This window comes from Etheostoma spectabile, chromosome 15 (assembly GCF_008692095.1).
Source record: "Etheostoma spectabile isolate EspeVRDwgs_2016 chromosome 15, UIUC_Espe_1.0, whole genome shotgun sequence".
NCBI lineage: Eukaryota > Metazoa > Chordata > Actinopteri > Perciformes > Percidae > Etheostoma > Etheostoma spectabile.
The window spans coordinates 9,928,991-9,952,941 of NC_045747.1; the positions used below are offsets into that span (position 1 = coordinate 9,928,991).

Sequence of the window (23,951 nt, forward strand, 5' to 3'; positions counted from 1 at the left end):
TGCTGCCTGTGAAATGTCTTTTACAGAACTGCATGTCAACATCAGCTCCTGTTACAGTGGTAAAGTAATTCCAGCTGGTGGCAGTATGTGATAGGAACTGTTGAGGCATTCTGCTGCAGAGAAGGAAGTCAAATTTTCTGTTTTATGCTGCTTATTAATTACTGCTGAAAAACAGTCATGCCAAATCTATTAGAAACATAATTATGCTTCTATGAAAAAGAAACCAATCTCTTGGTACAGTTTCAAGCCAGCCTTTATTTATAGCGTCATACAATTTCATATTTTTTCACTAACTTGCTTTTGAAGTATTTATGACACAAATGTCGGGGCAGCAGGGAAAGGTCGATATTTACAAGTGAATATGTATCCTATTAAATGATGCCTGGAAAAGCAATCAATAGAAATGACTTTCTCAATGAAACAGCCATGCAGGAAACAGACTCAAATGCAGTTGAAAATATAAATGCCTATCTTTAGATTTGTGTTACAGTCTACTGCAATTGACTCATTAGGACTTATATTAAAAGACTTCATGAAAAGAAATGACCTTACCCTTGTGTAGAGTTTTGATTATGTACTTTTATTGTCATCCTGCAGTACCATGAAAAAGAGTTAATACCCCATTGAGACACAAAAAAACACTCATTGTTTTGACGTTACAATGTGAACGAGGGATGGACCTGGACAACAAGGTTGCAGCAGTTGCCAAAAGGTCAGTCGTAAAAAGTTGAGAATGTGTGACTCATGGTGTTTTCATTCCGTCATTTGACTTTATTTTTCAATGAAATGTTGAGCACAAATTTGCAGTGAAATACAAATCTGCTTTTCAGCATCTTAAAAGTATAGCTTACAGAAAAGGAAGACTGTTATTCCAAGCAGCTTGGAAAAACGTATCGGCTACAGAAGCCCTTTGTAGTGTAACACAAGTTGGCTTCATTCCCCATTGAACAATTACATACTGACATACATTGTAGTAGTGGAGTTGCTGAGATCCGTGGGTAATGTTGAGCAGGTAGTAAGTAAGTAAGTAAAACCTACAACAATCCTGCCTTGTGAATACCTGAGTTTTTTTCAAGTTGAGACGTGTTTATCTGAGCATAGAGAATTGCTTTTAAAAACCCTTTAATCTGTGAAAGATTAAAATGTTTTATTTCCCAGCAAAACCAAATTATGCCCCAAACTCGAGGCTAAATGAATAGGTGCTTATTTCTTTTATTTTCCTCTGGGCCATAGCCTGAAGTGTTTGGGCTAAAAAAAATTGAAACAATTTGTTCCAGATGTGCATTGAAAAGACATAATAGCAATGCATTTGCAAAACGAGATTCCTGCTGTGCATCTGTGCATTCTGATATTAAATGAGTAGAATTTGGTGGATTGGAAATTGACTGTGCTAATCTTTGCACAACGGCAGTCAAACAATATTTTGCATCGCTGCTGTACAACATAATAATAATAATAATGACGTTTTTTGAGAATTACAGAGCGGGGCCAAGGATGTGACCGTGGCTGATGGGAAATGAGAGGCATGTTGCCATGGCAAGAAAAAGTAATGGTGAAAAAAAGTTAGAGAATGTGTGGTGGTGGTGAGGCAGCAGCAGGGAAGTCTTTGTTTTTCACCATCTGAGCGGTTCAGTCTTTACTTCTCGTATTTCTCACTGTGGATATGCAGGAAAGACAGTGTACTTGTACGTCCTTTTTTGTGAGGGTGAGGTTTGTGTGCGTGAGAAGGGGAACATGATGTATTGTACAGTCAGAGGGGGAGGTTTCATTAGTCCTTACCTAGAAGAGTTAATAGATAACAACAGGAGGAGGGTGCATGTATTGTAGGAGAAAGGAGATCCTTGGAACAAACTGTACCAAAAGGGTTGTATCAAGGTCAAATATACTTAAAAGATAATCTAATGCTCAATATATCCTACTTGATCTCAATGCACTAAAACACCCCAGACCACAGCACTCAGTCAAGCTGTCATGTTAGGCCTGCTTGGTGAATTCACTGCTGTGTGGTTATGCTGATGAAGGGGGAATGGCTTGGGCCTACAGCAGCTCTCATAGGCCAAGAAGCACGATCCTCTGTCTCCTGCAGTAAGTGGAGACATGTGAGACCCGTCAGGCTCCAATTAGGCCCAGACTGTTTCCCAGAAGCGCTTGAGGCCTCCCCCCGCCTCTCAGCCCACCGCGGCAGGAGAATGGTGCACCCCACGGTGTCGGGACCTGACCTCAGCTGGCATGAGAATGGCCCTTTCTCGTATTGGGCTCATGAAGGCAAAGAATGGCGTGTACACACACAAATGCTGTCACACAAGCGTAAATGAAACAGCCACGGTGGACGTTTTTATACCAGTTCACAGCTGCATAAAATGTGCTTCAACAGGTTTCTTGGTTTTGAGTTTTGCATACAATTACCAAGGTCATTAAATGAAGTATGATGCTTTGAAGTTGACATTTTAAGATTAAAGCTGTCAATCATTGTTCTTACACAATAACAAGCTTTCAATGCCAATTCAGTAAATAGCATCACATCAGATCTCCCTCAATTAACACTACTGTCATGTTTATACACATACAAAAATACACTACACACAGACAGACTGGATGCAAGTGCAGCTGATATTTTGAGATACTGTATATATTGCAATTTTTTAGGTGCATATACACTTCAGGTGCTGTGTTGACAGATACAGTGTTACTTTACTGGAAGAAAAAAATCCTGTTCAAATCACTTTAGGAATCCGAGGGACACTGAATTCATCCTTGGGCAGGATTTATGAGAAAGGGAGTTTAAAAACAACCACAACAAAGTCTCTCCCTTACCTTCCTTCATCTCTCTCTCTCTCACACCCTCTGCTTCTCTCTCTCTCTCTCTCTCTCTCTCTCTCTCTCTCTCTCACAAACACGCACACATACTCACGTAACACACACAAACTCACACACATACAGTCACACACATACTCACACACACACACACACACACACACACACACACACAAACTCACACACGTACTCAGTCACACACACACACACACACACATGATAGTGAAAAGCAGTAAAAACGTTGGCCTGTGTTCAGTGCAACGAGTAAAATACTGTTGGAATGTGGATTAGCCAATATAATTTACTGATTATTTCAAAGTATTTTTCCACAAACATGCAGTTGAGTAAGTTTGAAAATTGCCTGCATAAAAATCTTGCAAAACATTTAATTTAAACTAGCTGGAGCAGAAAAAACATGAAGATCTATGGCCTCGCTTAAGTTTTTATTTTAAATGATGTGACTTACTGTACATCTGAACATTACATCTATCACTTTCCCTAAGGAGGACATGTCCATAGGTGACCTAGATATAAGAGTGTGAAGATAATAAAGGAGTGTGAAGATAATAAAGGAGTGTGAAAACAAACAGATTCTAGCAGACACATATAGCCTGATACAATCGTTCTGGCTTAACTGGAATGGATTTATGACCCATTTATAAACATAAGCAGTGTAATGTGAAGCACATTAAAAGTACTGAAACTAGTTTAACAGTCAGGGTAGTAACAACGGTGACTGGCATTCTTGGATGAGGCTACAACTGAGAAACGATGCCACCACCTTAGGTTTAGATCTAAGTATTTGTTCCTGAATTGAATTTGACGGAATAGAATTAAGGTGAGAGATAGACGGCGCCTAAGTGCCACAACAATTAGATTTACTGGAAAAGAAGAATTAACTTTTTTTGGGTAGTGAACTTGCTGATGTAGGGGTGCTGAAAAACTGTGTGAACAAGACAGAAGGTTGTTTGTTCCAGCGGGAAAATGGTATTGTGGTTTTTTTTTCTGCACATTCATTGAACTGTGGGTGGCTCTTATTCTCGGAAACTTTTTCAATGTGGTGCAAAAAAGAAGCTATTCTTTTTCCTGTGGGACTTTTACGATTTATCTCATGTCTTAATGGAGCGTCCCGTATATTATCTCATGTTGATTGCAGTATATTGCGCAGCATAATGATTACAGCCATTGCAGAAATCTCAGATGAGAACTGCTGGTAGATGGATAAGTCGGAGCAATTTCTCGAACGGCCAGATTGTTTGTTTACATGCAGGTTGGAGCTTGGAACAGACTGTACCCTCCTTCCAAGATTTCTAGTAAAAGAGGGAAAAGGAGGCCGTGGTTTGGAGCCCCTCCAGAAGAATTTCCTGTCTACAGGGAGTGCCCCGCTAGAAGCGGACAAAAGGAAATGCCTTGAGAAGAGAGGGAGTGATTTCTGATTCAGGACTTCAGCTTACCGCACAATTGACGGTCCGAGTCAAAGTAAAAAGTCCCATTGAGCTTCTCTGTGTGATGCTTACAATCAGAATACATATCTAAAATACGTAGGGGGGCTGTGGAGACAAGGACCCCCTCTGTTAGACCTCTCAGGGACACTGAGTTTCTGTTTGCACAGGTCACAAACCTCAAAGAGTAGGAGTTGTACATCTTTAATGCACAACGGGAGTATTGCAGCAGAAACAAAGAGAACTTAACTGTAAGAATAAGAAATACTGTACATGGCTTAATATACTGACTAATAAAGCAGCTGCAATTTTGTAGAGAAGATGAAAAGAGGTGATAAAAGAGCCCTCCTGTAACTCACTCTGAGCAGAAACACACCTGCACCAGTAACAACAGGCTGTATTTTAAACTCCCAATGGCTTGCGGTCAGTTTATAGTCCCTTGATATGACTTCATTGTGTCTGCCTGCCATAAAGACATTTCGTGCAAGGTCATTGAATGCCCAGTCATGCATACGTGGAATTATTATGTGGAATAGCTTGGATCAAAGCTTTCCTCTGGATGATTGATGCATCCTGGGTAGTATCCTCAAACATCTGTGACTGAGTCAGTCCTTTAGACAATGTGGAGTATGAAGTAAAAGGTGATATATAGTTGATGGATAACTTATAATCAAGATCTGGCTCCACTAGAATTATTGGACATCTGCCAGGTATATCCCCTCTGATCCTCCAAAACATCCCTGTTCTTTGCGTGGCACACATCACAGGCCGCTATCAGCACTCTTATCTGGACAGTAACCACAAAACCGACGTGTGAAGGTTGCACATACTGTACATACTAAATCTATCCGGGAATGTCAGACTTACTGGAACAGCTCAGGATCAAGTTACTACTGTGTTCTAGAGGAAGGGTGCGTGTCTGTGTTTGAATGTGTTCATGAGTGTATACGCATATGGATAATCAGCATTTTTTACTATTTGCATATGAAAACTGTATGCATGCAGAAGACCCTCAATGAATTTGTATGTTTTGGCAGTATGTGCGCTCTTGAGTGCGTTTAAACAAGGTGTGTGTGTGGGTTACACCATCTTTCCGCCTGCTATGTAGACAGATATATGACCATCTTCCCAATGACATCAGCCAGCTATTTCTGGGGTTTGTGGGAATCAAAGTCCATTTTGAACATCCCGATTATGTCATTGGCTCCCTTTGTCTCCAAACATTTGATACTGATAAACGGATGGAGGCAGGCGAGCCGAGATAGGCGGGCAGCGTCAGATCAATCACATTATCTGCCATGATGCAATCTGAATGTTTGAAGCAGCAGTTGATCTGGACAATGGCCGTTTCAGGGAACTGGGTAGATGTGCATTTTCCAGATGCAGCTCGTTTCACTATGATGGTATGACCTCACATGTTTATTTCAGGCGAAAAGTGCAGACATCAAAGAGGTGCAGATTGCACTCTTGCACATGATGGTTTCCTTCAGGGTGTTAATTAGGTTTCCCTCTTGTTTGCACATGGCTCATACATTGTGAAATGCATTAAAAGAGTAGTTTGACATTGTGGGAAACATTATTTACTTTCTTACTGAGAGTTAGATGAAAAGATCAATCTCACTCTATTGCCTGTATGGTAAATATGAAGCTACAGAAACAGCTGGTTTTCTTAGCTTAGCACAAAGACTGGAAACAGGAGGACACTGTCACGATTGTGAGTTTCTATTGTAGTGTTTCCTGTTTTATTCAATAGTCTCTGTTTTCTCCCTTGTCATGTCTTGTTTTTCTGCTTTGTGTTTTCCTTCCTGTCTGATTGTCTGCCCCGCCCTTATCACCTGTTCCTAGCCCCTGTCTCACCTGTCCCTTGTTTCAACCTTGTTATCCTGTGTATTAAGTCGCTGTGCTTTCTTTGTCTCTTGTTGGATCATTGTTGGTGTCAGTGCATTGTATTGTCTTCCCTTCATGGTTGTCGCTGCGTCACTCTTTCTGGTAGTTTGTTCCCTGTCATGTCTTCTGGTTATTCTTTGTTTGTGCGTCCCTGCCTTCTTGAGGACATCTTTTTTTGTAAGACTGTTTTTGTTTAATAAATTCTCAACTCTGCATTTGGGTCCAAGCCTCGCAATTCCTGACAGAAATTGCTAGCCTAGCTCTGTCCAAAGGTAACAAAATCCCCCCACGAGCATGTGGAAAGCTCTGGTGAGCTAAGGTGTTATGCGCCAGACTACTTTTTGTTTGGGTAGTAACTTCTGGAGTTCTCCATTGGTAGTCTGGTAAGTGGAACAAAAATAGTCTGGGGCATAACCCCTAGTAAAACAGCAAATAATGTCTTTTACACTAATGTAAAGATTAATCAAACATAATATAACCTGTTGATCAGTGAGCTTTAGAGGTGCTAGTACGTGGACCTTTGGACAGGCTAGGCTGTTTCCCCTCAGTTTCCAGTTTTATGCTATGCAAAGCTAAGCTACGCTTGCTGGCTGCTGGCTCCAGCTACATGTTTAACTTATAGACAAGAGAGTGGTGTTTCAGTTTTCATCATACTCTCAGAAAAAAAAAAAGTGTTACCCAAAACGTCAAACTAGACTATCTCATATACTATAATTTTCCAACTTTTTAGACAAAGATAGAATGAGATTTTGTGTGTAGTTGAATTTCCAGCAGTTTGTGGTAAGATGAGACAAAGAGGAAACTAGGGTAACATCAGGTACCTCCTAGGTCACAGGTCAGGGGATGAGAAGATCCGGAAAATACTTATCTATTGAACCTGTCCTGTGTTCAAATATGAATATGTGTTTCTCTAGAGATTGTGGGATTTTACGCAGCTGCAAAATGGAATGTTGTGTTCTGGAACTGTCTCAATTTAAAGGTTGGCTGAAATAGAGTAAAAGGGACCTCACACACATCTTAGTCTTCTTACTTGAGAGAGAGAGAGAGACTGAATTAGATTAAGGTGAGCATCTTTTATGGCGCCATTAATATCTTTGCATAACCCAAACTTGACAGCTTGAGCGAGACATAAGATCTCTTGAGAAATACACATTCAATTAGAGTTGGGATGGCACTAAATGACACATAATGTGATTAACTGTATTGCTAATCCTAATTCTCCTCGGTCAAAAGTTCATTAAATGCTTTTGTGTAAATCATCAAATTCTTAAACCTTCACGTATAATATGTACAATATAAGTTGTGCTGTATTTGAGTTTTTCCATAACATGGTGAACTGTGGAGGAGCTGATTTACACACTTTAATCTTGGGGATTTGCCTTCAACTTTCCAGTAAATGTTAAGGTGCCATTTCCCTAGCAACCACATATAGCACAATGTGACTCGTGGTGAAAAATGACACACTGGAAGCCAGGCCCTGATGACGTTTGTGACATTCACTTCTTTCTTTAACTTCTTCCTCAATACCATGACTGCACAGTCAAACTGAACTGAATCACACATTCCTCTAATGTGCATTTCCTGTATCTATTTTCACATGTTAGCACCAAATGTTAAAATAGTCACTGCACCAATTGTGCCAGCTACATGTGATTTGGAAAGAAATGGTTTTGCAATTACAGCGTAGGTCTCTGAGGAGTTAGTCCTGTGATGTCTGTCTCAAAGATAGACCCAGCTGAAGTTCCCAGCTCACTGTCACATGGCTGAAATGTTGGTAATTGACACACGTGCTCTTCCAGTTCCTATTCATTCCTAGTATTGTCTCATTGGCTCATGCCAGGAATATGTAAGCAAAGGACTGACAACAAGCTCTGGCAAATTGCCCTTAAATGTATCACAGCTTTCCTGTTATCACATCAGAAGCTTTTCTTTCCTCCTCCTCCTCCTCTTAACCTTGAGGGAAGCAGAACTGGAGCAGGCCCTGTCAATGGGTCACATTGTGGGGAAATGTAAACATTGGAAAGGTGCCAAGAGTTTAAAAGTTTGGTGGTCATTTGCTGGCAGGGCTGACAACTAACAATACCAGAAAGTACGCAATAAACTCAGGAATCAAATAATTTATTCAAAGAGCATTCTTGGCAATGTAATAGGCTACTGTTAAGAAGGTTCACAGCTGTTGTTGCTGTTGTTGTTGTGAACGATGGACACAAATTCAAGGGATAAATAATCAATGCTACTGGTGGACAGTACATTTACTCATGTAATGTCCTTCATTGCAAATTTGAGGTACTTCTATTTAACTTGAGTATTTCTTTTTTATCATACTTTTACTCCACATTTCAGACAAACATACTTTTTACTCCAGCACATTTAAATGACAGGCAAAGTTAACATTTGCAACATTTGAAATGCAACGATGCATCTGTAACATATTCTCTTATTGTAAATTAATGATTTTCTGTCAGAGCAAAACATTCATTGCAACTATATGACCTGGAGATCTTCGAGATTGTAACTTTAAGTAAATTATTTGAATACTAATCTATGCATGAGTTGAATAAGTAAAACAAGTTGTACAATATAAACGAAGGTAAAGCAGGCCTCGTTCTTACCTAGAATAGTTTGGCAATTGTCAAATACCTTGTGAATAGTTTTGTGGGTGTGAAAATTATGTTAATGGCTCTGTGTTCTGCTTTTAGCTCTTCCCAGAAGGCAGCTTTGACAGTGAGGGTACTCTCGGCCATACAAAGACTTCATAATGTGGAGGGAGAAATGCTAAGTGCTGCATGTGCCGCATGTGCGGCATGTTGTTGCATGTAAGATTTCACTGCAACTTTCACTGTCAGCTTTTCAGATCATCAAATGGAAACCATCCACTCATAGGTAACCTGTTTAATGATCTAAGATGAAAATACATAGCATTCTGGGAAGGGAGAAAAAATTTGCTCTGATTTATTGGCATTTGTATACACCAATCACAATTATCTTGGGCGGGGCTAAGCACCGAGCGGAGCAACGGTGCAGCTAAAAAAATAGCCTCTGGAAGAAACTTGTTTTGGTGGAGGGTGTACGTCGTAGGTTGTTTTAGTCAGTCAATAGAAAACTCAGATTGGACAGATAGTTTAAAATTCAACACAAAGAAAGCGTAAGGTAACGGACATCTGGCCAAAAAGAGTGACATCCAGCCGAATTTCCAGCGGCAATGAAGCAATCCCGGGCGGGAATGAAGCAATCCCGGCGATTGGAGCGTCGTGGATATAGACCATGCTGACAGAGACACAATAGAGAGAGAGTTTATACGGAATGTACAAGTACTATGCATGATATTTCGTGCATATTGTTCAAGAGGTTTACATTAGGAATTACTGTAAAGGACAATGGGCAGGCCAGAACCATCAGACTAGCAGAAAAAGGGGCGTATTCAGGACCCTCATGTGAGGGAACCACACAAAGATACTGGAATGAATAGCCATGGATGTGGGAAGGGGCCCATAATGAATGACTGGGTCCACCCATGAAGATTCACCCATACCATGGTATGAATACAAATAATGAATACCATAAGTAGAATTTCACCTTTTCTGTTGGTTAATATACTTCTGATTTTGTGTGAGCTAAATAATTTCTTTTCTTTTATATTTTACACCTAAAATGGTGCAGCCACCTCCTGCTCACGGGTAAATCCGAAATGAATAATAATTACAAAGTGTTCTTCCCTCTAAATTGACATTCTCTACAGTAAAGTTGCGCAATCAGCAGAAAAACAAGAATCTTTGATTCTCCTGAACAAAATGTTCTTTAGAGAATTTATGTCACTCCACGTAGCAGGGATGGCAATTTAAAAATGTTTCTAGTCAACACAAAATACACAAATACCAAAAGGATAGTAGTTTATGTTTTTTTAAGAATTGATTTCAAAGGGTTTGAGAGAGAGAGAGAGAGAGAGAGAGAGAGAGAGAGAGAGAGAGAGAGAGAGAGAGAGAGAGAGAGAGAGAGAGAGAGAGAGAGAGAGAGACCAGGAAGTGATGTGATGATTGGTAACCACACAGAAGTCTTGCTCAAGCAACAAGGAAGTTTTACAGTAATACAGCTGTGAACTGTATGCTCAATAGTGGACCAATGGTGACATTAAGGGCAGCATGCAGGTAGAGTCAGGAAGTGTACTGTACATAATGATTACAGGGCTAACAGGAATTAGATTGACTGATATGCCAGGAACCTTCCTGACAGTTCCACAGTATCTGATTTGAATAATACAAAACAGTATTTCCTCACCTTCAACTCTTTCATTCATTCAGGGTTCAGTAAAACACCAATTTCTATTCTTTATGTCACCCTCCAAAATGTCAGATTATAATTCAACAAATAACATGGGGATGTTTTACACTCAACCTGAATAAAGGGTGCACTGTATTCAGCTGTGCAAGCAATAAGCGGTGCCTTTGTTATTGCAAACACCACAAACAATTTCATAGAATTCAAGAGCTTCAAAGTCTCCCTCTTTAGTGGAAATCTACTTGACCGTGCAGCTCCATAATATTTTGATGGATAAAATGTTTCTGTTTTTCGTTCCTTTTTCCAGTCCAGATCTTCACTTTTTCCCCGTTGTACCCAGCGGGTTTACGGGAACCATGAGCTAGAGTAAATCTCTGAGTCAGTGTGGGAAAACCTAAACAACTGCCTTTTTCACTAAACAGTGGTTTAGACCAACACGCTGTCATGCAAGGTCTTGTCTCATGCACTAAACTATGTTCAAAATCACTGACTTTTAGTGTGAATTGAAACTCTTTTGGTTTACGTGTCCTCCCATGAGTATTAAGATGATACATAATTAGAGAGCTAAGAAAACATGGACAAAAGGGTATTATTGGTTTTCTATTTAGATTGTGTAAACCTTCCATAAATAAAAGAACCAGAAAGGCACACACTCGCATCGCCTACAGGGCCAAATCTGTCATTGCCAAGCCTCACACCCTGAGCCTCAGATGTTTGGCTGGAGCGACAGAGCTTTCTCAGCTCCCAGTTGCAGCTCCAGGTCACTTGGTTCGTCAGGTGCCTCAACTGACCGACCATTTGAGGGTTTAACCTCTGGTCAAGTACAAACTGTCTTCAGTTTGTTATTTGTATGTCTTTTACAAGTCTTGACGTCTGTGGGCACTTACAAGACTTACTTTTTTTTTATACTTCTTCCTCCTCACCACGTTTAAAGGTCCTTCTTTTCCACTCTATCAAAAGTGTAACTGATTTGGGGAAATTACAGTATACATGCTAAAAAGCCAAGTCAGCATGCTGTTATAACGTGTATAGTCGTTTCCATGGAGAGTTGGGGAGCTAAAACATGGTTTTGGGAGGTTTCTCTTCTTTCTTTCATTGACTGGTATTATGGTCCCAGAAATGGCTGGACTCTAAATACATGCCTCACAATGATGACACAATAGACTTTCTGGAAACGAGTGAATTGTTACAAGGCAATCCCAGTGATCCACCCCCCCCCCCCCCCCCCCCCCCATCCTGCTGGTGGTCTGAATCAGACAACACCTGACTCACCTCTGTGGACACAGCTGGTTCTTACCAAAAACCCATCAAGCTCTGTGGCGTCAGTCCGTTGCCCACAACCCCCTCCCTCTGACCAGCTCCCAGCCGAGGTATACGCCAAAACAGATGCTCAATGCTGAAAAGTTTCATAGCTGTTTTCTGTCTGATATGCACGTATCTTCTACATGATGAATACAATGAGTGAGTTGTTTAAAGGAAGGCCATACCTGACATGACACCATAGCCTGAGGTTATTGTGCAGTACAGTTACCACCTGAGGCTGATGATGGTCATTGCTGAGTCAGGGGGGGGGGAGTTGATGTGAATAGCATGATGATTCTATCAGTCACAAACATGTTACCAAAGATTAGACTCTATCATCTGAAGTCAGCTTTCTTTAGACAGCCTAATGCTGATATACAAAGTATCATGAAGTAAGTATAACTTACTCTAGGAGCAGAAATGGACTATCCCTAAATTAGTTTTAACAGATCTCAGACATAATAAGAATTTGTTTAAACCTATTTTTACTTTCTAGTAAAATATCCTATATTTTTCATGAATTCTGATTGGATTTTTATACGAAACCAATAATTTTGCATTCATAATCACTGTATCAACGTTTATTACATGGTGTATAACACACTATAATGTAATTGTCAGCACCTATGAGGACATGTTGTGTTGTGTTTATTAAATGTAATGTATTTGTCAACAACAACAACAATTGTAATTTCTCCTATAAAGACATACTTTATATTATTACAACTGTTCTTTTCATTCACTGTGTGAATCTGTACACCATCTGTGTTCGCACCAGCCTCCACCTGTATGTGAGGAGTTACAGTTGACAAAAACACTTATTTTTGCTTACATGTAGTTGTTATTAAAGTGTCCCAGGAAGGTATTTTTGTGGCAGGTTTTATAGAGCCCGGGACAAAACACAAGAAAATAACACAGTTAATTGCGTACTATATAGTAAAGTATATATTTGATATTGAATGACAAGTTAACAAAGGGTTTTCAGTACAGTAAAATATGCTCATAATGACTGCAGGGAAAACAGGCACACAACTTGTCTGGCTACAATCTGTTTTTATAAGGAAATAAAGTCATATTATGCTCTATGAAGTTACCCAAAATGTGGCGCCCTCTCTGGATAACTGGTACTGAGCCTACGAGCTAGGCCTACTGTGAATTGCTCAGAAACCGACTACAGACTGAATCATCCCTTCATAATTGACGCTAAAGCGGAATTCCTACCAAAAAATGCATTCATTCATTCATTCATTCATTCATTTATTCATTCATTCATTCCTTCATTCATTCATTCATTCAGCCTAATCGAAATGTCTTATGCTATAGCAGGATCTTAAATTCTCAACAACAACAACAAAATAAATACACAAAAGATTGCATTATTTAAAGTCTTTCTAAGACCCTGAAGAGACCGGTAGGCTACTAGGTTACCAAAGGTAAATAAGTATTGCCTGGAACTCCTTCACTTCATCAACAGCGGGGGGCGGGCGCTGCTCATAGCAGGAATCCTTAAAAAAAATGCTTCCTGTCAATGTGCTAAGAGAGAAAGAGGCTTACTGGAAGGCGGAGGCGGAGTCTCCGAACAGTTATAATGTCTCTTCTCCTCTTGCTTCGCTAGTAACTCTCAGCTCAGCAGGGATACACACCGAGAAAACTACTTCAAAAGTCTGAAGTTTGTTGCAAAAGAACTTGGAAACACTTGTGTCATCCTGACTGTGAACAGACATCTATCCAGCGACTCACACTTGGATTTATTTTAAACGAGCGAGTTTGGAAAAACTATTCAAGGTGAGGCTCAGTTTTTTTTTTCTTCGCATACTAGGCTACTTCTCGTCTATGTATTCCATAAAGGCTAAAGGTGGATATAAATAATGTTGCGTATTTGTATGAGTGAGGTAATTTTTATTTTTTTTACTGAAACCGAGTTGTGGTGTGTAAATTGCGCAATCTAAATTACGATGTCATTACTGGAATTGACCGAGTCCCGAGGGCAGATTGCACAAAAAGTTTCCCCGAAATGGCTCGAATTTACATGGGAGCATTTCATCTGAACACAATGTTAAAGCCACAACTCCTCTCAAAAGAGGATAGCAGTTTGTGTCTATTTTTTTGTTTTATAACAACAAAAGCAATGGTGCTCTGGGACAATTTCCCCATCATCACCAGGGATAATAATAATAATAATAATAATAATAATAATAATATTAATAATAATAGTAATAATAATAATAATACCTTAATAATACTTTATTAGTCCCGCAAGGGGATATTATGATGTTTGTTGTATGGGATGTTTAAACACATGATATACAGAGTTTCCACATCTGGAAAAATAGTTTCCTGTAGAGCTGCTGCAGCTGTTATTTAGATCTAAACATGAATAAAACTGATCTGCTATTACTTTTTGTCATGTCAATGTATAACTTTTAAACTGCATTTTATGTTTAGTACCACATTTTCCACACTGAACTCAAACTCACATCCCCTTCGCTTGTCTCCTCAGGTGTTTCAGACAGACTGACCTCTTCATGCCCTCGGTGACAACCCTTTGAACCTCTCTTTTACCCCACCTCTTCTTCTCTTGTCTGTGTGGCGCCCAGTGCTCCCCAGGCTATCTAGAGAGTGGGCACAGCGCCATGGTAACTTACAGCAAGTTTGACACCGCAATGAGCAGCAGCCTCTTGGACTCCAGTATGCTGCTGCCTCAGCGTTACAAGACTTTCACCTCCAAAACGCAGTACCAGATGGTCGTTGCCACGCTACACAAGCTCCAGGAGAGTGGCTTCTACTGGGGCGCGATCACTGGGAAGGAGGCCAACGCCATGCTGGCAACCGAGACAACCGGCACGTTTCTCATCAGGGACAGCTCCGACAACCGACACCTGTTCGCCCTCAGCGTGAAGACGGCGTCGGGCACCAAGAACCTGCGTATCCAATGTGACACTTCCTCTTTTTACTTGCAAACAGATCCTAAGAACATTCAGTCTGTTCCCCATTTTGACTGCATCCTCAAGCTGGTCCATTTCTACATGCCTCAGAGCAAAGGGAACACTCGCAGTGGGAATACCTACTACATTTACTCTGGAGGGGAGAAGATCCCTCTGGAGCTCATCAAACCTCTCCCCTGTATCTTATCCACCTTGCAGCACTTGTGCAGAAAAACAGTCAATGGACATTTGGACATTTCTTCTCAAAGAGACCAACTTCCTCATCCTCTGAAGGAGTTTCTGCAGGAGTATGACGCTCCAATCTAAAGGTGTTGGACTTATGCTCTTGAAGGGGCAAAGACATGAAAGTAATGGCATGGTTTCAGCTCAGCTACGTGTGAGGGAACTTGCTGTATCTGAGGAGTAACACTGAAGCAAAGTCAAAAGAGTCAAGTCCGAGATCGTGCTTGTGTAAAGGAGCAGTTTATCGTACTGACAAGATGTGTGTAGGTCTCACAGAAAAAGTGGGCTTCAGTCTCTTAAGCCCCACATGGACTAATCCACTAACAGGGCCAAGAGAAAGCGAGCACTGCTGTTATCTGGTGGTGTGAAAGAGACAGAACCTCCTCTGCCTCACTGATGACACAACTTACTGAAAACTGAAGATGTCTACCGTCTGATGACACACAGGTTCCCTCTGCTGCTGCCAACCAAATGTGCTGTGAAGCTGTCGAGCTTGCACACATCAGCCTCAGAAAATCATCCATCCATTAAAGCTTGATCGGCTTTTACGGTCAGGCTGGCCTCGGGTGATAATCTTGGACATATTTGAGACGTCCGCCCAGCATTCTGGGATCTTTGACCATGCTGGAAATTCACAGACAGTGGAAACTTAGAGTACAAATGAGTGGACACTGATGGCCTTCTGGGTGTATATAAGCAACGGCCACGATGGGAAAACAAATCTGAATCTTATAAGATTTAAGACTGTTAAATGTGGAAAGAAGATGTAGTCCTGATATTTTATTTAGAGGAAGGATTTTCGCCAAACCTGCCTGAATGACTGAGTCCTAGAGGATCTTACTTGAGATAACAGTACCACTGCTTAATATGTCTTCAGGGTCAGGAAAAGATGTGGTAGTACTTTTGGCACAGACAGGATTGCAACATGGTATCTTTCTTTTCCTAATAAGGAGAAGAGTCAACATGTATCTTATTTTCATAAAATTTGCGTGAGTGAAGATGTTTTTATGCAGTCTTTTATAAAGATATACTTTTGCCAGCCGAACCACTGGCTGTGAATGCTTGAAGACATTTGTTTAACGAAGCAAGCAGACTGATAAAACTTTGCACTTATTTATATTTGTATGATAACATTTCATTAATTTATAATAAAAGAGCACTATTTTTCTATGAAATGAGATCTCACTCTTGAATTTGTTTTATGACTACAACATTATTTCCACAGGGAATGACTGACTAATAGTGAAACACACTACACATTAACAGAGGTGTCAAGTAATGAAGTACAAATACTTTCTTACCTTACTTGAGTAGGACTTTTGTTTTTTTGCACCACTACAATACAAGGCACATAGTCATCATATCTTCGGCTCCATGAAACACATGTAGTCCACATGTATGGTGCTTTAATGTATTTGCATTCTCAATGGACATAAATGTGGCTGAAACAGGTACATCCCAAATTTTTCAACATTAACATTTTAATACAACATTATAGTCATTATGACCTTTAAAAAAGTTTTTTTTGTGGGAGATGGGGTAATGTACTATAGGCCCCTGTGGCACTGCCTTAGCTTTTGTTCTTCATGGCCTTTTTTCCCCTTGCATTACTTTTACTTGTATACTTTAAGTAATTTTGAAACCAGTAATTTTACACTCTTACTTGAGTAAAAAGTTTGAGTTGATACTTCAACTTCTACAGAAGTCTTTTTAAACCCTAATATCTATACTTCTACCTGAGTGTTGAATGTGAATACTTTTGACATCTCTGCACATTACATATAGTACATTTATGATTTTCTTATGAAGTGTTACCTTCTCACCAACTTAACCTCAAGCCCTGATGGGAAACCACCACTGTGTGACGCTACATTTGTAGAGACGCACTAAACACAATCATATCTCAATGTGATATCAGTTTATCAAATATCAAGAGCTTTAAAGTTCCTCTTTTAAAGATATGTTTCCTAGAAGACACTACACATGTATTATTTTCAGCTTTAAACAGGACATATTATCTTGTTTTCTGAACTTATAACCTTTTCCTCTAACAAAGAAGTTGAGCAGCTGCTTCAGACAAAATACACTAGAAGCCTAGAACAGTCTTCTAGAGAAGCAACTACTCTATTCTGCTGTGACTCATTGGATTTACTGTAGGTGTTAGCATGACATAACATGCTCTCACATGCACATGCATAATGATGCCACCTAAATGCCTCTTACAGGCATGCAACTCATAAATGGCCCTCGCCCTGTGTGTACAAACACTCAGATAGACATATGTCAACAATTAATGATTAACTTGTCTCCTAATGTGTTCACAAGAAGTTGACACATTAGAAGACAAGTTAATCTTGCACGTATTGCACCTTATCCAGTAATGAAGCTGAGTGCTGCCAGCTCACAGGAACAACATGCTCCTAAACAAGAACGTGTCTGCCAAAGTGTCTGTTCACCGGCACACAGTTTGACTTAAACCAGCTATACCACAGTGAGGATTATTTTTAGAACAACACATCCTGTGCTCCATGGCCCCTTTCCTTTATAAAAAAGTGTCTTGTTTTCATCTGTATGTGTTTGAGTGCTTTCATTATATAGCCATAAAAAAATGCATCCAACAACCTGTCTTTGTTAAATTTCTTGGACCAAGAAATTATTTAATTTGGCAGTTTCTCTAACCCTAATGTTGTGGCTGGCCCCTTAATACCGTACTTCATGACTTTAACTAATTCTATGACAGTTGCTTATAAACATAATTTTGCACTGATGGCATGTTTCAGAAATATGCAACAGACAATTATAAATTATGGGGTCTGTTTGTGGCTTCTTTATTGTAACTCCCCTGAAAGCACAGATCCCTCACCGACTACAGCCAGGAAAACATGCACATTTACAGAAAAGCGCTAAAACTATGGATGAACGGGAATCTGCAATAACCCCCATATCCAACATATTTACAGGAATCAGCTTGTGCTCTACCTGCTTCCACAGAACTTTATTGTTTCCGCTTAGCTAACAAGGCTCAGTGAAGAGCTTTCAGAGACATACGGGGCCTCTGAGGACTCTATGCCTCTGCTCTGTGAGTGGTCCAGAAAAATGTATTATTTTTCTTAATAATGCCTCGATATCAAACCTCCATGGTTCTACTGAAATACAGAGTTAGTCGCCCCTTTTTAGTATGTAATTATTGGCTCACATTATTGTGTCACAACACAGTTTTGGAAATTATTTCTTTAATTGTGAAACATTAAATTCTCCCCCCCCCTTTCAAAACTAAACAATGTAAGGATTTTGGGAAAAATCATGAATCACTTTTCCTGTCAAATTTATTTTAAGTAGAAAAGTGCGGGACTGAATACATTACTTTGTGTGTAACAATACCAAATAAGTGCAGGCTGCTGCAAAACTGCTGAGCACAAAAAAGCCCATTACTCTTGATTCCCAGTAAGCCTGACCTCCATGTATACACAACACTCAAGTGAGATAGAAGGAGAAGCAAACACAGAAAATAAAACACATGTGCATGATTCTGTACAATTTATTATGTGTTGAGTGGTTTGGAGCATCTGTCAGTGTTGTTATCATATATCTAAGTATTAATAACCTTTCAAAGGCATTTATGCATGAAAGACATAAAACACATTTAAAGCCAGCTGAAACCAGTCTAGGACTATTAAAAGCATGCAGGCTTTCTGCGTCGCTCAGGAGAAATTCTCTGGTAGTCCCTGGGTCATGTGATTCTAGAGAAGAAGCGCTGCAGAGTCAGAGCACTGCTCACACAGGCCATATATCTGTCATTGTGGCTACACCCCCAGCCAGTTGCTGCATCTGAAACCATTACAGCTCCCATATCAGGTTGTTCTTGGAAGTCCTAAGAATAACTTTGGTATTTTAAATGTTAATGATTGTACAAAATGAGACTTGGGTTCTAGAAAAAGTAAATAGGTCCTTGAGCCCATGTCCCTGAATTTTGGATGAAAATCCATTACAAGCAGTATGTGGGATTTCGTGGACTTCATATCTCTAGGTTGACATCACACATTAAAGTGTACATTTCCACAGATGTCAAACATGACAGAAAGATGAGTAATACAAACAATAGTCTTGTGAAACAATCTGATCACGACTGTTTTGTGGTTCCTATATATTCTATACCTACTGACGTCTTTAAAAGACTCTCTAAAAGCGCTCACAGAACAGAAGCAGGGATCACTTCTGAAAGTATTTGTTTTTTTTACTTTTTGAACTAATAAAAATCCTTTAAATGTGGCTGTGTGATGTGTCAAGCACTCAAACTTTAGTAAGCAGATGTAAATGATTCCCCGTACAAGATAAATAATCTTTAATCTGCTAAAATTCGCTGGTACCAAGTAAAGACATCTGGCTGTAGAGAGTTCTTGAAACAAGCACTACTCAGTGTTAAAAACTTTAAAAAACTTGTTAGAACTAGTACAAATGTTTAAGCATTTTAAGCCCTTTGTCCTACTGACTGTAGATATGTATGTAATTCTATTTATGTTCTTTTTCCCTCAGCGCAATTGATCAATAAAGTAGAACTCATAGGCCAGTCTGTTGGACTGAACTTTGGCCATGTATTTATCATAAAGCATACAGTTAAAAATAACACAAACAATCCCAGAAGGGATGGTAATTGGTAATTTTGCATTGTCTGATTAACTAAATTTATTCTACAATTATTTACATTTATTCAGGATTGGGGAATTTACTTTTGCAGGGCTGAGCGAGCAACTTTTGATGCATCATCTGAATCCTAAATAAATAATTATTTTCCAAAAGTCATAGAAGCTTAAAAAACAGGGGAAGCTTCTCCTCCCGATAGTCTGTCAGTTTTTAAAAGCCCTGCACTCACAGATGACGTCAGCTATTCTGGCTCATTTGTAGCATTGTTTCTAGCATTTGTATGTGGTACAGCTATGTTGTCTGATCATCAGCAACATTCATTATGTTTGTAAGTAAAAGATTTTTTTGACCATCCACACTGAATTCAAACCCCTCTCACTTTCACTCAAAATGCCAATGAGACATTGATGCAGTTTCTTATGCAGTTGCTGGCAGTTCTGGGAGGATGGGAACCACTGAGAAAATTGAAATTGTATTTCCCCAGGGAACTGCCAGGGTGTCTAGTAATTCTTGCGGCTTATTCTATGTATTGAAATGAGGAAAGTTACAGAAGCTAAAGTACTTACAGCAGGTCACACACGGTGACATCCAGATAAATAAATAAAAACGCACTGTAGGGGAAGTATGATATATTATCTTTTATTTTTCACTTCTCAAATATTCTAAAACATTATTGCAATTTGACCAAGTGTGCGATACATTAGAATACTGTCAGCATTTATTATTGGGCTGTGTTCACTTTTTACAATGGCAAAAATAACTCTTAATTGTTTTTATCTGAATCCTGAATGCTGCAGAAAGTAGCATATTACTCTATGCAAGGAGGAAGGTCTGTATCTGTATGTGCACCCAATCATTTCCCTGCATTTGCTCTCTTTGACCTCAGCAGATAGTATACAGTAAGCTGACTGGAGCTCTTGAGTGTGTGATGGAGAAACAGCGAAAGCCTGCTTTCCTCTTTCCAGTCTCTCAGTCTGTTTACAATTCCACAACTGCTGGTTGCCATGGAGTCATTTGTCAATGAGCTCCAGATGCCAGATATGAGAGCCAACCAGGGAGTAGCAGTGAGTCACCATGGCCTGCAAGTCCCACCCTCTGAGGCTCTTCTCTGGGCACGCTCCTCCTGTTCCTCCTCCAGGCCTCCAGATTTACTGTCAGCCCTCCACTTCCCTGTGCTCCAATCCACTGCCTGGCTGTTCTACTATAAATATGCGTAGGTTTTCTTTGAGCCTGAATCCTCTGAGCCTGAAGCCACTTTAGTGGCTTTGTGTGGACTGTTATATCACTAGATCTGCTTTGCCTCAGAATGGGGGGGGGGGGGGTCTTCAAGGCTAGAAGAGGAAAAACAGAGCAGGAATAAATATGAGGCAATGCTTCAAAATTAGAAACCACTGAAGGTATTGTGCATGAGTTCTTCTGGCAGTTCTCAAAATGACCATGTTTATTTCAGTATCATACAGATCCCAGAAAGCAATACACAAAGAACACAACAATATGAGGGTTGTGCGAGTTTAATTCCTCATTTTTCCACTTGTTAATTTAAATTAATATTCTTCTTTCAGTAATTTTAGTTACCGCACACTGGCAACTGGTAGTCACTACAATATGTCAGTGAGTGTAATATAAACCCTCCCTGGTCACATGATCAGGTTCACCCCCACCTTTAAAAAGCTTATAGTATTTGTTAATTAACTATATGTTTTTTTACTGAGATACACCCCCCACCTTTAAAAAGCGTATAGTTTTTGTTAATTAACTATGTTTTTTACTGAGGCTGTAGTAGTTGTGCTGTACTGGACTGCATTATGTTGAAATATTTATCTAAAATTCTTCTCCCCTCATGTTAATGTAAACGGAAACCCCTCGCAGTACAACACATTCCAGTTTAACCCCACTGCACACTACAACTTCAATATTAAACATAATTAAATTAATACCGCTCTAACAGCGTCATTCAAAACTGAACATTATTATCTTTGTATGTAGAGTGGTTGGCTGGCTGAGCTGTTGTACTAGATTAAGATTAATATGAAGACATGCTTTATTGATCCCACAATGGTTTCCCATACATTTGTACACTCTGTTAGTTACACACATTACACACAGGCCCCCAAAACACAAACGCATGCCCAGGACCTCTACGTGCACTAATGGAGTGATGTCAGAGTGAGGGGGCTGCCCATGACAAGCAACCCGAGTAGTTGGGGGTGCAGTGCCTTGCTCAAGGGCACCTTGGCAGTGCCCAGGAGGTGAACTGGTACTTTTCTATTACTGGTGCACACTCTATACTTGGTCCGCACAGTCACTAGAACCGGCGTCCCTCCGTTCCCAAACTAAGTTACTAAGGACTGAGCTCCTGCCACCCCACGTTGGATTGCAATACAGGTGTACCTGATAAAGTGAATACAGCACTGTACATTTTACTTATCTAGAAGTAGTAATTTAGTGCTCAGTTGAGGATGTAATCATGTAGAAATGATTTGCGTAATCACAGTGTAATAGTATGAAAACCTGTCTACAGTTTTACTGGAAACAAGGCACACAAGTACCAACAGGCCACTTTGAAGTATTTAGATTTCCTTGGTAATTCAATCCATGATACACAATTTGTCCTTTTTCAGGATCGGCTTGATGTAAAAATCCCCCTTTGAGTCACACAAGAGCCACAATTAGGCTACATCACAGCTTGGTTCCACACACCTACACAATGAGCTAACAATAGTCAGCACATTATGGATTTACAATGGGTACACACTATTCATTAAGCTAGTGCAAAGGGCAAAAATAACCAGTGACCAGATATGGCTGTTTGATTTGCTTTCATTTAATACAAGCCATGAAGTTATTGTAAGTACTGCAAGTTCAGGTAAAACACTGGTAATTTCCTTTCTCTTCTGCATTTCCTGAAACTAAAATTACAGTTGGTGTGCTTGTAATTGTCAAGCGGGTTCTAAATGTAAACAATATCAGCTGAAAAGAAATCCCTAGCAGTCCTCCTGCACTGTCGGGAAACACCCTCTTAGTCACTGCTGTAAAAAGCAGCCTGGTACAGCACAATAGTAGGAATCTGAAACAGAGTGAAATGACGTCTTTCTGGTGGATGGTTACTGCATGAGATACGTCGATACACTGTGCAAACACAACCTTTATAAGTACCAACATGGGAAAACACAAGGAAACCTTACAAACACAGCAGGGAATGTATAAGCTTCACAAAAAATACAATCAGATATGAAATAACACTGAATAGATAGTGTAAAAAAATTGTTGAGGTTTTTAGGCTTGTTGCTGTGCAACGCTGTGGTGATAGCCTGACTCACTTCCTGTTCATCTGATCTGAATGGAAAACACTTCAAACAATCAATAAATATAAATGTATATATCTTTGGTTGGTCAGAGATTTTTTTTCTCTGTTATACCAAATGTTGGGAAAGCTGAGGGGTTATAAAACCATAACTTTCTTCTGAGTCATGAGCATCTTTATTTTAATAAACCCAACAACAGTGTTTGTTGAAAAAAGAAGTTGTTACGCAATGGTATGACGTTTTTGTCTGGTGTTGGACTACAATATGACATCACTGTGTGTATTGGTGTGTGCGTGTTTGTGTGTTGTATTGGAAAAGGGTGTGTCTCTGTCATGAGGCTTGGTCCTGGTTGTAGTGTGACGTGATAAAACTAAAAGTATCCCCATTCAGTGTGCAGCGCAGGTTGTCATTACCATGGGAACCAAATATTTTGGTATATAAATAAATGCTCTATGTGTAAAGATGTTTCCATCTATGCAATAAATGTTCAAGGGTACATGCTGCCCACAACAACTTAATTTGACTTTAATAACAATACTTCTCCATGCATGTTTAAAGAGAGAAGTGAAAATGCAGCAGTTCTGCATATTAAATAGAGGAAACACATAATATTGTGACTTTTTGTGGAACATTATAGTTTTGCAAGAAGCATTTTTTCTCAGAAGTATTCTGGTACTTCCATCAATATTCCAGGGATTTCCTCGGACATTTCTTGGTTACAAGTAAGGTTAGAAAGAAAATAACTGCCTCTGCAACACCACCCACACCACACTAATGGAAAATCTAAACTCCTTTATAGTAAAAACTAGCCGACTAGTAGTTTGTCAGACATTTTCTTCAAGTTTGACTTTTTATAGATGCAATTAGGCATTTAATAGATAAGCAGATAAGTCCATCTACACTGTGTTCTCATGGAGTGTGTATAGCTGTGATGTGCTAATCTAGGTTTTGAGACATGCTACATTTTTAAAGCCATTAAAGTTACCGTGTAGACACACATTTGCTTCCAATAAACAGTCATTCAAAAACAGTAATAAATTCACAGTACACTAACAGTGCTCTGCAAAGACTGTTGTCTTTTGTTTCTTCTTTGTTTCCTCTAACTTTCTGATTTTTAT

At 39.7% G+C, this 23,951-nt stretch overlaps 1 protein-coding gene across 1 annotated transcript; it reads left to right on the forward strand.

Annotated features, from left to right (window-relative positions):
• The first annotated feature begins 13,266 nt into the window (after nucleotides 1-13,266).
• On the forward strand, nucleotides 13,267-16,062 carry LOC116703276 (suppressor of cytokine signaling 3). The gene is made up of 2 exons (XM_032537922.1): nucleotides 13,267-13,505; nucleotides 14,221-16,062. The coding sequence occupies exon 2, from the start codon at nucleotides 14,354-14,356 to the stop codon at nucleotides 14,969-14,971; it is 618 nt and encodes a 205-aa protein (XP_032393813.1). The 5' UTR covers nucleotides 13,267-13,505; nucleotides 14,221-14,353; the 3' UTR covers nucleotides 14,972-16,062.
• The last annotated feature ends 7,889 nt before the right edge of the window (nucleotides 16,063-23,951 follow it).